This window comes from Eleutherodactylus coqui, chromosome 13 (genome assembly GCF_035609145.1).
Source record: "Eleutherodactylus coqui strain aEleCoq1 chromosome 13, aEleCoq1.hap1, whole genome shotgun sequence".
NCBI classification, from domain to species: domain Eukaryota; kingdom Metazoa; phylum Chordata; class Amphibia; order Anura; family Eleutherodactylidae; genus Eleutherodactylus; species Eleutherodactylus coqui.
Genome location: NC_089849.1, coordinates 56,261,317 through 56,275,755, shown reverse-complemented (window position 1 = coordinate 56,275,755; position 14,439 = coordinate 56,261,317). Strand labels below are relative to the sequence as shown.

The 14,439-nt window shown below is 41.7% G+C and overlaps 1 protein-coding gene across 2 annotated transcripts in view; it reads left to right on the top strand.

The window, feature by feature from the left end:
• The window catches only part of TOX2 (TOX high mobility group box family member 2), a 147,403-nt gene that overhangs the window by 131,162 nt on the left and 1,802 nt on the right, over nt 1–14,439 (top strand). For both annotated transcript variants that reach the window (XM_066586577.1, XM_066586578.1), the window contains exons 4-8: nt 1,039–1,278; nt 2,198–2,425; nt 10,602–10,682; nt 11,141–11,536; nt 12,033–12,163. In XM_066586577.1, coding sequence (XP_066442674.1) covers nt 1,039–1,278; nt 2,198–2,425; nt 10,602–10,682; nt 11,141–11,536; nt 12,033–12,163 — 1,076 coding nt within the window. The remainder of the gene's footprint in view (nt 1–1,038; nt 1,279–2,197; nt 2,426–10,601; nt 10,683–11,140; nt 11,537–12,032; nt 12,164–14,439) is intronic.

Here is a 14,439-nt window from a genome sequence, read left to right as displayed (position 1 = left end):
ACGGAAATGGAGTGGAATTTTTATTATGTAATGTTGAGATGTCTCAGATGAATCTATATATAGATATATGATGAATCCGGAGTTCTCTTCCACATATGATAGCCTTGTGTCTTTAGAAGATTGCTGATAGCGGTAACATTTCATACACCATGCTGTCATTTAATAACATCCTAAGACCATCCCCCCTCCTTAATGGATTGTGTACGATTCCCTCACTTCAAATCACTCTGTGGCTCAATCAGGCTGCTAATGAGTTGTTAATTGGTAATTAAAGACATGATTCCACAAAGCGATGCTTGCAGTATGTGAATGGATAGAGATGGATTATGCAAGCAAGTGGCATTTACCAAAAACTTTATATATGTATGTTAACGTCTTGTAACTATCATGTGAATTTTGGACATATCTTTGCTAGCAACCTGCCTAATATACACCCAAGTATGATTTGATTCTAAGAGTAGGAGATTGGTCCTTGGTCAGAGGAGAGGGAATGTTTCTCCTTGCGGAGATTGCCAAGATGGTGCAGGGAGTCTTATAGGCCATGCAATGCTCCCTGGGAAAAAAATATGTAAATTTTTAGGGTAGCTATCTTCCAATGGTTCGAACTGCAAAGACATTTGTCCATCTTCCATCTTGTGAGAATTATACTTTGGCTCCATGTACATGACTGTATTAGAGCGCTGTGCAGGAACTGCATATTTAATGCCATGGTCAAGATGGGATCTCATCCTATTAGACCAGAAAAGACTTTCCCACGGCTTTGCGAAAGACTTTCCTGATCCTTAGCATTAAATATAGAGCTCCTGTTTGGAGCCATGAAATCTTTGTATGCATGGAGCCCTAGAGTTGATTTCCCAATCTTACCTATGATGAGAAGACTATGGGTTCGGAGAAACGGCTGGCATTGTTATCAATGAGAGATGGTTGCTATTGTATAATAGATAAAACAATGCGGGTGACGATATTCTAGCAGCTATACACATGCTGGACTAGTTTTGTTTCATTGCATTACTCATATTCTTTTTTTCTACCCTTCAGATACAGGAGCTGGTCCACTCTGAAGGATCTTCTTATGATCCCAATCATCAAGTTTCCTTGATAAACCGGTCTGGAATGCTCCCCAGTCACATGAGTGCACTCAGCCAATCACAGCTTATCTCCCAAATGGGAATGAGGAGTGGAGTTACTCATGGATCACCTTCTCCACCCGGTAGCAAATCAGCCACACCATCACCTTCTAGCTCCACCCAGGAGGAAGACACGGACTCCCACTATAAGGTGAGAAGTCCTATATATTACTGGGTCACATAACTGGCATAAATACTATAACATCTAGAAATGCAAAAATAAGCAGTATTAAAGGGTTGTATCGGGGTCACAAGTAATCCCTTATCCAAAGTCTCACTGCTGAGACCCCAAAAACGGGCATCTGTCCCTCCTGTCCTACTCACTGAAAGGTTACTGCATCCCCTGCAGTGAGGATGAAACTAAATGAGCGCTGGTCGCGCAAGCGCACTAACACTCCGTTCATTTCCGATGGGACTGCTGAGATGGCTGAACTGCAAACACTCTGATATTTCTATCGGCCCTATAGAAATAAATGGAGCACCAACCGCGCATTGCTCCACTCATTCTGGCATCACTGCAGGAGGAGAAACAGGCAGAGGGGGACCCCTGTTCTTGAGACCGGCACCAATTAGCAAGTTATCCCCTATACTGTAGATAGAGGATAGTTTGTGATTCTGGTATAATCCTTTTAAATGAAAGTATATGTACTGATGTAGCAAACGTCAGCTTGACATTTAATGCATTATGATGACTACAATGTCCTACAGTGCTGTAAATGGAGTTACCACGCCTGTCATGTTAATGATTGCTACACCCGTGTACTGTGGATTATTTTGCACACATAGAGTTGCACAGATGCTAGAAAATTGGCTTACCTAACTAATGCAAAAGTTGTGTATAAAAGGTGTATCTCAACTTTTTAAAGAAGAGTCGTAAAGCTCCTTCTGTTATGCCCTTAGACCAAAATACAGCATGTGGATTGGTATTATCATATTAAAAGACCCCCCTTCATGAATAAAAATGAAGCTTACCATGTATGTACAGAAGGCCTCCACTCCCAACATGCTGCAACGGAGCAACACTTTGTGACATTTACTGAATTCACTTTACATGATTTGTCCATCGGCAGGCTGCTGGAGAGAAACGACCTTCTGGTGACCTTGGTAAGAAGCCCAAGAACCAGAAGAAGAAGAAGAAGAAGGACCCAAATGAGCCCCAGAAACCTGTGTCGGCTTACGCCCTATTCTTTAGGGACACACAAGCAGCCATCAAAGGACAGAACCCCAATGCCACATTTGGAGACGTGTCCAAAATTGTTGCTTCTATGTGGGACAGCCTGGGTGAAGAACAAAAACAAGTGAGTGTGCTTCTATTAATGGATTACCGATTACTTTAAAGAGCTTGGCCGAGTTGTAGTATTTTTTAAAAAAAACCTGTTCGCGATGCACTAACCTGTTAATACATGGGCAACGGTAATCACTGGGTGGGACCCCTAAAACGTAACCTTTATTGATTTATTTAATGATTAAAAGGTCCTATATTGGGACTAACCTGAAAAGACCACAAACAAATATACTTCTCCAATTTAGGCTACAAACCAGTATTGAAGAAGTGTCCAAAAACACACAATCGAACCGCCCAGGGCAAAGCGGTCCTGTGTATTTGGATTAGTATTAGAGTGATAAACGTGTGTCAATTTAGGTCACTATAGAGCACGACCAGACTAAATTAGCTACCAACCTAACCTGTGACTAGCTATCTAAGTTTAGATGAGGTTAGCTGAAGTGGCTATCTTTGATGCATGTGGTGTATCAAAACACTGCTTGCCCTAATAACCCCAAAAGCCCAAGGCCCAAAATAACAAAGCAGCAACAGCATAGAGTCTCCTGCCCAGATGATAGGCAGGAGAGCAATTTTGGTTCCTGATGGGTCACACATGACAAAACGCGTACAACTTGTTATATAAAATGATATATTCACAGAGCAGAGCTACGTGTACAACAGCCGTTGGGCTAAGAGTATACACAATTTTACCCGAATATCAGTACTCTATCTATGTGGCAACCGGCATATTTCTATCGCAGCATCATAGGTAGAGAACTGATGGGTATTAGTCTGGCCGCGCTCCGAGAACAAAACAGCTGTTTTGTATATGCAAACAGCTGCATTGTTCTTGGAGCTTTCAGCTGGTGTCCCACTGAGAACTGCCAGTGGAATACCAGCTGAAAGAATACTATCAGCGCCACCCGTTGAGAAACTCAGCGTTCGGCGCTGATAAGAGTCATCGGTGATTTCTAGCTTGCTACTTAGAAATCACTGATGAACAAATAGTGCATGAAAAGTACACGGTGGCTGTGTGTTTAGACACAACGGTTATCCATCTTTTGAGCAAATTTTGAAAGATAATTGTTGTGTCTAAATGGGCCTTTAGAAGCAACACTTGCTATAATGACCCCCATAACATCACAATATCTTGTCTTCCTTCAACCTATTTGGTTTCATATCACAATTCATAGCATAAAAATGCATATATTTCCTTTATCATTCATCCTACTTCACTACTACAGTCATGTTAGTAAAATGCTTAGAACAATGTGCCAGTGTGCCCTGCATAGTCTCTGGCTGGGAGGCAGTTTGCTGCAGAAACCTCCTTCCACTGCTTTTATTTAAAGGGAACTTGCCACGTCCCCACATCACCATAAACTAAGTTATAGTGCTGTTAGGGGAGGTGACAGGGAGCCAGGGGGTGTATTTTTTGTACTCATCCACTCCCGCGATCCAGCGGTGTTACCTGGTAAAGATCGCTTAGTACAAAGATCTGACTCTTTTCAGCATGCATGGGACATTAAAAAAGTCAGACACCACTGGATCATGGGAGCAGATGAGTATAAAAAATACACACCCTACCTGCCTGTCACCTCCCGTAACAGCGACACAACTTAGTATATGGTGCTGCAGAGATGTACAAGATTCGCTTTGAAGGGGTTTGTCCAGGACTAAGACAAAGGGTCCACTGTTTTTCCAGAAACAGTGCTATGTCTGTCCATGGGTTGTGTCTAGTATTGTCATTCAGCTCCATTCACTTAAACATGTGCGTTATAATTTACGCCAGCTCCTGGCATAACTTATAGTGAATTTGTTGGGCAGCAGGAGGTCCCTTCCTTTCATTAAACCCCACTCACTTTGTCAAAATGTGAAAAGAGGCAGCATCCCAATTTTTTTTAAGAAAATGCACAATGAGCTAAAATGTGTGAAAGAAAGCAATAAAGTCTCCTGTGTGTATCTCCTTAGAGTATAACTGGAAAAAATAGTAAAAATTCTGCCCCCTCTCTTGGCCCCACCCCCGTATCTTAATACTATCTGTTGGAAAACAACAGTTCACCTCTGACCAATGATGATATAGGAGTCAAGAGTCTAGGAAAGGCTGCTACCAGCATGGAATAACTGGGGGAGCCTACTGACTGGAAGAGTTTGGAATTACACTTTAAAGCAACCCTCCAGTCCAGGGACAACATTTGCCAGAGGTGAGGAGTTATGTTACCTGATGCCCTCATTCCCCTCATATTGCCACTGATCTCTTGGGCCCTTCGGCTGTGTTCCAAGATGACCATAGTGTTCCTGTCACTGTGCGTAGTAACATAGTATGCTAGGCTGAAAAAAGACAAATGTCCATCCAGTTCAGCGTGTTTCCACCCCCCCCTTGTTGATCCAGAGGAAGGCAAAAAACATTGGCAGTCATAGACTGCATGCTGCTTTTGGATTGGTCAGTGCTGCTCATGTGAGCAGTGCTGACCAATCAGAGCTGCATGTAATGTCTTAGACTACTGATGTACTAACAGTACTCAGTGTGCATTGTGTAGTCTAGGAAGTGTTGCAGCCTTCTTGGAATACCGCAGACGGGCCTCAGGAACCAGGAGAAAGGAGGACTCACTTCAGATCCCTGGACAAATTTAGTCCTGGGACCAGAGGGTCACTTTAAAAGAGATTATGTGAGATTCTCAGAGTTTTAAAATATCCCTAGAAACTTGAGGGAAAGAAGATAAATGTCTAATACTTTTACCATCCAAGCCCTTTCTCTTTCCATAACTACAAGTCAGAGGCGGATTAAATCTATCATGGGCCCTAGGTTGCGTAAAGATTGTGGGCATCCCACCAGTCTGAAGATTTATAATGATCTGATGCTTAATATATAGATATGGTACCAGAGTCAAACTTACTACTCTGATACGTTATCAGGTCCATACTTACTACATAGATAGGTACATAAATCAAGCTTGCAACATAGATACAGTATCAGAGCCAAACTTACTTCATAGACACGATAAAGAAACCATTTTACTACATAGATACAATACCGAAGCAAAGCTTACAACATATATACAGTACCCGAACTGAAACTAAGCTTACTTCATAGATACAGCACCAGAATCAAGGTCATAAAACACAGATATCGTGCCAGAGTACTGCATGGATATGCCACTGGAACCAAACTTACTCTATAGTACCAGAACCAAACTTATTACATAGATACTGTGCCAGAGTCAAACTTACTACATAGATGCGATAACAAAACCAAGCTATTACACAGATGGGGTACCCAAACTGAGCTTATTACATAGTTACAGTACCAGATCTGTATTAAGCTCTTGTATGCAGGTGGTGGCTACTTCTGAGAAAGGACTGTGAAACTGGACTTAATACATCGGAGATGGTGGAACAATGCGATGGCAGATTATTAATTTGGGCAGCCAAGGGTCCCTCCCTGATTCTCAAGCTCCGCCCAAACCGTCCATATAATAATCCACCATTGCCGTCAGTATCAGTCAGTGTATTATTGCATCTTATCGTTCACAGTGTGACCAGGTCATCCCAGAGACATTATATCCATGTGGTCGATGAAATGTCATAGCAGGATGCAGTGATATGACATCACAACCATGTCACTATGGATGAAACATCATTGTAGCATAGTCATATTTCCAAACAGTTGGACAAATACTTTATGTATGGTGCCTTCTACTCATATAAGTGGGGCCATTGTTTCATTTTTCCACAAGCGTGGGAACCCTACACAAGAGCGTTGTACTAGATAAAGTAAGCCGATAATTAGAATGTAAGATCCTATCACTGAAAAGGTTAAAATACACCAAAGACATCCAAATAATACTATAAGATTATTATTTTTTCATTTGCTATTTACTGAGCCAGTGCTTCGTAGCATCAAGGCCGTAATTCCATAGCTATGAGATCCATGTAGGAATGATACGGATTGCGCGATTCGTGCTTAAAAGGTTAAAAAAACAAGTGGAGCTCATAGGATTATCGCTGCACACTCCATAAGGCGAGTGCTGAATAGCAGCACTTTCAACAACACCTCATTTCAGAGAACTGTAACTGTAATGATAGATCACAAAACTGGATTAAGCACTTGTCCCAGCCGAGAAGAGATTGCCTTTAGAACCCGGTTTATATGAGGCAATGTGCAGGAGTAGCTTTCAGTTCAATAAGGGGAAAGAAAGAAGAAAGACTTACTTCACAGTGGCGAGGACTTGGGCAGCGATATCTGATATATTCAAGGCCAGTGTTGGGAATGTAGGGGCAAACTGGGCAATTGCCCATGGCCCTCGCCCTCTCAGGGCCACCATTTCTGAGCCAGGCTCTGAATACAATGTTAAGCAGGTGGCTTTGGACCTGGGTACTTGTCCTCTTGCGTTTCTTCGCCCTCCACAATACATACTTGCTGTTGCAGGAATAATACCATCTTTTTGACACAGAGGGACTGAATACAGGCAGAATAAAGCTGAAATACTGCACATGGGGCAACAGACAGGGTGCAAGGAGCTATGGCCTCCATGGTGTTGGGATTGGAGGTGGACTACTTTTTCGTTGCCCACCCTTATATTGTTGTTTCCTTATAGAGTCCTCCAGTGTTGCTGAATACACGTTTTTGGAAAGGGTTCTCTTTAGGAGTAAACGTAGATCTCAGGCCACTTGCATGTGGCTCCCCAGATCCTGATAGTTCTAGACACTATGGCGCACTAGTTACAGCAGGGACAGCATAGCATTACTAAAACATAGTTCCACAGTCATAACAATATCACTTAACACAAGGCTAAGACCCATCTCACTCTGCCATATATTTAGTAGGTTGTTTCCCTTTTAGCCTTCAAGTGGCTCGAACCTTTAGGGTACGTCCAGAAGAGGAGTGAGATCTATAGAAAAACCTGCATGTTATACATGTGGATTTCACTGCCGCAGGTTTTCCTGCCATGTGTGGACCCAAGATTAAGGGTTTTGGGAGTCTCTGCTTGACATCTTACCTCTGGTTACAAATGCATCTTAATATAAATTAGTACTTACTAACAGAAGGCTGTTTTTCATATACAGTAACTTATAAAGGGATTAGGACTCTCCCAGTAATAGTGTGCAAGGCTAAACAAAGAGAATGTATGTCCATCTAATTCAGCCTATTATCATGTCATGTTGATCCAGAAGAAGGCAAAAAAAACACTATGAGCTACCGTAGAAGCCAATGTTCCTCATCTTAGTGAAAAAAATCCCTTCCTGACTCCAACTCTAACATTTAGAATAAATCCCTGCATCAACGACCCCTCTCTAATAATCAGTGACTTTAACATGTAACATTATTACACTCAAGAAGGGGGACAATACAGAGATCTCTCTCATGATCTATTTATACCCAGGACTGTGACTGTAACAAGGGGGTGCCCTCTATGTATAGAGCAAAGTAGGTTTCTACTCCGACATAGAAGGGGGTTCTTTACTGTAAGAGCAGTGAGACTATGGAACTCTCTGCCTGAGGACATGCTGGTGACAAATTTGATAAAAGAGTTCAAGAGGGGCCTAGATGTCTTTTTTGAGTGTTACAATATTATATGTTATAATCATTAATAACTTCAGAAGGGTCGGTGATCCGGGGATTATTCCGATTGCCAGATTGGAGTCAGGAAGGAATTTTCTCTCTTGAGCTTCTACCTCATTGGGGTTATTGTTTGTCTTCCTCTGGATCCACATTGGGGGTAATAGGCTGAACTGGATGGGTGTATCTCTTTTTTCCGCCCTATATACTATGTTTAAGGTGTTCATTTTCAGAGTTCAGGCCCTTTTAAACTCTTTTAGTGAGTTCGTCATCACTACGTCCTCAGGCAGAGAATTTAATAGTCTCACTGCTCTTACAGTAAAGAATCTCCTTCTATGTTGCTGTAGAAACCTTCGGTTCTCTAGACGTAGAGGATGTCCCCTTGTTACAGTCTTAGTATCCCTGCTGCGTGCACACTCCAGTCTCTCACAAGTCATTTTCAGGGTTCAGTGGGGTCTATTACCAAAGGGAGACATGGACCCCTTATGAGAAGTGTTGTCTATACAATGGAGCATTCTATTACCAAATATTAAATATGTCCATGATTAGTGAAATACAGTCTGGTTTTTCCCCCATAAGCATCACCACTTTTCAACTACTGTACGTTTAAGGACAGAATTAGTGGAGTGTAAAATGCATCGGTTCACAGTATTGTAGCTATGCCACCCTCTTGGTTTTATTCTTGACTTTCATACCACACAGCAGCTCGTAATAAAATAGAGGATAGCATACAATGTATTCTCTAGTGTACGTTATTCAGCATTCACATCTATTAGCTAGTGTCATTAGGAGATGTAAGTGGACACTTAGAGTGTGATTGGTTTTCTAATAGTAGCTACAGTATTATATAATCAGGCTGTGATTCAATCCTCAATGAAAGGTGGATAATGAGACATTATAAGTGTATATTCACACATGGCAGATCTGCTGCAGAAATGTCTGGGACTGAAAATCAGTTCTGTACATCTGAACAGAGATTTTTTGGCTTCCAGCTCATGGACTTCTACAAACCCCATTCAGATGAATGAGGCAGCCACAAAAACGTCTGCAACAAATCTAATGAATACACTTTATTTTACTCATTTATATACATAATAACATAGTATGCTAGGCTGAATGAAGACAATGTCCATCAAGTTCAGCCTGCATCAACCCCCTTGTTGATCCAGAGGAAGGCCAAAAACCTCAATGAGGCAGAAGCCAATTAGCCCAATCAGGGGGAAATAGTCCTTCCCGACTCCATAATGGCAGTCAGAATAATCCTTGGATCAACCTTTGATAGTTCCTACCTGAATGTAAGACTCGAATCAACAACCCACCAGTCACTTAATGCCTATATCCTGTAATATCATAGCGCATACATATTCCATAGCGCTGTTCAGGCAATGTCCCCATGGAGGTTCACAATCTAAATTCACCTATTAGTATGTTTTTGGAGTGTAGGAAGTAATTAACGTCAGGCACTTCAGGCAAATGTTGCACTTGGTTGTATTTGAACTCAAGACTAGTGTTGAGAAAACGGAACCGGTAGAACTCAGTTTCAGGTCGAATTTTGCTAAAAGTTCATTTCAGGAGGCTCATTATGGCCAAACTGGAAGTTAATAAATAACCTCTAAAACTAGTATTGAACACTGTCTATGAGTGTGATAGTGGTCCTTCAATAGATGAGGCTCAGTGGTTGTCTTGCAGCGCTGGAGTCCTTGGTTGAAACCAGACCACGGACAAGGCTGCATGAAGCTTGTATGTTCTCCCTGTGTTTTGTTTCTTATTATTCTTCCCCTCCTCTGAAGTAGGAGAAGAAGGAAGAAAGAAGAAACATAGTAGTTCAGTAGTTAGTAGTGTTGCCTTGCAGTGCTGAAGTCCTAGGTTCAAGTCTGACCAAGGATATCTGCATAGGGTTTGTATGTTCTCCCTGCGTTTTAATTTCATATTCTTGTTCTTCGCCTCTGAAGAAGGTAGAAGAAGCATGGTGGCTCACATTTTAACACTGTTGCCTGGCGGTGCTGGAGTTTTAGGTTCAAATCTGACCAAAGACAACATCTGCATGAGGTATTACAGAGTTCATGTAGATATTGCTCTTGGTCAAATTTCATCAAGCACTGCAAGTTAACAGTGCTTACCACTGAGCCACATCCATTGAAGGACCACCACCACACCCTTAGACAGTGTTTAATATTAGTTTTAGGATATTTAATGAACTTCCAGTTTGGTTCAAACTCATTTGGATGAAATCAAACTATTGGACAAAATTCGTCGAACCAGCCAAATTGAACGTTTGAAAAGTTTGCTCATCTCTACCCAAGACCTCAACAGTGCCAACCACTGAGCTACCATGCTGTCCACACTGCTCAACCATGATTAATTTTGCCCAACGCATAAATATGTTGGTTCATGTCCATATTCCTTTTGTTTGTACATAATAGATATATGGTAGGATTCATCAAGATGTCATATTAGCCTCGACTGTAGGTCAAATGGGTTACCCCATTGCTTCCCAATATAAGTGGAAACAACCTGAATGGTCAAATCATTTTAAAAACACAACCCATGTAGTGCCAGTATTAACCAGATTGTAACGACTCTACCGAGGACAAAGCAAGAGTTCATTGAAGACGGAGCCACCTCTTTTAATGGCTGGTTGTGTTTTTTGCAGGCCTACAAGAGGAAGACCGAGGCAGCCAAGAAAGAATATTTGAAGGCCCTTGCAGCCTACAGAGCAAGTCTGGTTTCCAAGGTAACAGACCGAAATAATATTAATCTCCATCCCCAGAGAATTTCACCCCCAATGACTTGCATTATTTAGAAGCAAACACTATGTTCCAATTCAATATCACAGACTATACTTGGTGTATAGACATTGCTATAATTATATTACACACCTTTATTTTAGTATTTTCAGGGTTTGAAGTACATTGTGTTTGCATTCTAATGGGATTTTTCTATATATGGGATTTTTTACCGCTAGTATATTGTTGATTATGCTTGCTTCATATCCATAATAGAGTTGAACTTTTGTAATGTTTCTTTATATGGTTTACTACTTGCATGATAGCATGACCCATAAAAGGCCTCATGCATAAAAACTAGTAAAGGTATAAATTATAGATAACTCCTCGGAATCCCTGTGTTTTCTTTTTAAGGTAATTGATATACTCATGATCATTTGAATTTCTTATTATTATTATATCCTAGAGCTACACTGACCAAGGAGAGACGAAAAACTCCCAACCCAGCCAACCCTCCAAAATGATCCTCCCAAAGCAGTCCATGTATAACCTGCCTCCACAATCTTCATCACCATATCCAGGCTTGGCTTCATTTTTGTCCCCTGCAGACCTGCCAAGTTACCGCAGTCACCCTCATCCAAGTCTCTCCCGAAGCCTCAATGCCAAATCTATGTTGCCCAGCATCAGTGCCTCACCTCCACCCCCTTTCCAGATAAGCCCTCCTATCCATCAGCACCTGCGCCACCCTTCCAGCTCTCTCCTTAATCAATCCCTCAATATGCAGCAAGTACCACAACCACCCATCCTTCCTCCATCCATTGGACTACAGTCACCGATGAGTTCATCTCCCACAGGTCAACAGGTAGGAAAGCTAATGACCACTTGGAATTCTTTCAGACTCATTTGAATACATACTTTTTCCATAGTCAGCTATCTCAGTTTCTCTCTCTTGGTCTTTATTTTTTTTCTACTCACCTTAAACTAATTTTCAAATGGTTCCCTAGGGCTAAGTTCCCCAACGAGTGGCCTGGGAGCCACATGTGGCTCTCTGGCTTCCTGCATTTGGTTCCCCAGGGGGCATCCTTAGTGCTCTATTAGCACGAGGGAGGGTAAGGCAAGTATGACTTGACGAAATCCTTAAGACTTCCTCCCTTTGAATGCGTAACTAGTTTGGCTCAACCTATATTTAAAATTAGCTTTTACCCTACAAAACATCGGGAACCTCTGTCCTAGGGCTTTCTACTGTATTTCTAGTTAACCTCATCTGGTACCTGATCTGTCTCATTTTTTCTTCCTTTGTCATTAGACCTGATATCTCCCAACTCTAACCCTTGTGTCCTTTTCGCTATTTTCCTTAGGACTTTTCACACCTCCCATCAGAGTTTCCTAGCAATGTTGGCCCACGATCCCCTGCTTCCTCTAATCCCCCCGGAAGCACAGAGTGGGACAATGAGTTTCCTAACAGAGAGTGTGGTATCAACCACTGCAGGTGAGTACACCCAAGTAGACAAAGAGTAACCTGTGGCTAAGGGCCCCTTCACACAAGCGTATGCGCTAAAATGCTTTTGCGCGCATTTGAGCCCTTATTACTGTACGTTTTGCACTCATAAGGCCAATTTACATGGGCACGGGACATACCCCTACCGTGATTTTAAAGGTTGTTTAGCCCAATGAGTTCCAGATGTGTCGTTTTTTTGTGGAATTAAACAGCGAATGACGCATTTGCGCACCTCCCATAGACTTCCATGGGGACCTTTGGGGTGCAAATGAACACAAAAATAGAACATGCTGCTTTTTTTCGCAAAAAAGACTAATGAGAATGAACCCAATGAATGAAATCAATGGGTTCTATTCTCTGTGTATTGCGCACGCAAATACATTTGAGTGAAGGGGCCCTGACGCTCTCTAAAAACATTATGACTGGGCATGCCAATGTAATCTATATATACCCACAGCCAATATATCAAAAGAATAATATACCCAGGGGCGTAACTATAGAGGATGCAGGGGATGCGGTTGCACCTGGGCCCAGGAGCCTTAGGGGGCCCATAGGGCCTCTCTTCTCCATATAGGGAGCCCAGTACTATGAATAAAGCATTATAGTTGAGGGCCCCATTACAGATTTTGCAATGGGGCCCAGAAGCATCAAGTTACGCCTCTGAATATACCTCTATTGATGCATCGACCTTGATGATTCAGCTCCCTGATTTGCATTACAGGCAAGAAAAATAAATATGTCTTTTAAGACGATTTTCCTGATTTTAGTTTCCTAAGAATGTTTTTGTCACTCTAACCACATACGTTGTAATCCTTTAATTTGAAACCACATCCACACCATTGCTTTACATTAATCTCCAGAAAGCACTTTTTTTGAGTTATCTTTAAAATCAGACATGTAACCGCGATGTTCTTTAGAAAGTCTAAAGATGGTAACAACAACAATACAAAAATATTCTACTGAACTGCAAAAATTCTAGTGAAAAAAGTTTAAATCAATTCTTTAAATTTACAAAAACTTTAGTTTTTTTCACTTTTTGATCCTTCTTTGCAGAATTCATGAATTTGGTACAATACAACACAGTCTTAGGGTGGCTTCACATGAGCGTGTGTTTGTGCGTACATAGGTGTATACATATGTGCACACCCCTGTATGCACAAAAACACGCGTGTATGCATGTGCACGCATTGCGTTTAATTGAGCCGCGGCTGCTGTTGGTGGCTCTATTGAAGGCAATGCTCTGCCCACACCCCTTAATTGTTTTTCAGGGAAGAGTTTTAAATATAAGCTCTTCCCTGAAAAACAACTATTTAGTGTAAAAAAAAATTATATATATAATATGGATTACACGGCAAGCGACGGTTTTGGTTGGCGTCGGCTTTGGGTTATTTTCTTTCTTATGTATATATTGTTGTTTTATTTTTTTACCACCCATGTCCCCCATGACGTCATATAAGACCTCTGGGGGACAGTCACATTTTTTTAATTTGACATTTTCCCACTGTAGCTGGGGCATCCATAGGAGCCTCAGTTACAGGGGAAAACATCTCCTGTAGTGACAATAGTCACTGGCAGAGCTGGTCTGGGTCTGCTGGGACCCTGCAGCTCGGCTGTAGCAGAAACTCCCAGCAGTCACATAACCCCCGGGCTTGAGTAGTAGAAGAAACACTTCCACTTTCACTTTTTAGTACATAGCACTCATTGAGCGCTGTGTACCAAAGAAAGGAGGAGGCAGAAAAGGTTAAAACCCACTTCTCCCCCCCTCCTCTGGGTTAGTCACAGCTGACAACCCATCCTTCTGCTGATTGATTGCAAAAGCAAGAGGCTTTAATCCCCACCGTAATTTTACATACGGCTGGGCTTTAAGCCCGGACCAAGCGCCGTAAATTTACAGTGCTTGGTGCTTAATAATGGGTTAAGGAGGGCCAAATTACAAAATTTGTGTCAAGGCTCTACTAGCTGCTATATTTATTGGGCTGCTCCTATTGGCAGAAGTGCTTTTTGGGCTCCTTTAGGCCCTACCTATAGCTTGGCTATATATTTTTTTCATTCTACTACATGACTCTTATGGCTCATTTTCATGGGCTGATTGAGGTGGGATTAATCATTATGACAAAAACATATGAACAATAATCATTTGGTGTGAACGCGTCCAGTGAGCAAACGATAAATGAGAATTCACTTATTTGTCGAAGAGTTTATAGTTTATACTTACATAAAATGTATCATTCCTCAGCAGAAAATCAAGCGGTATTAACATAAAATTG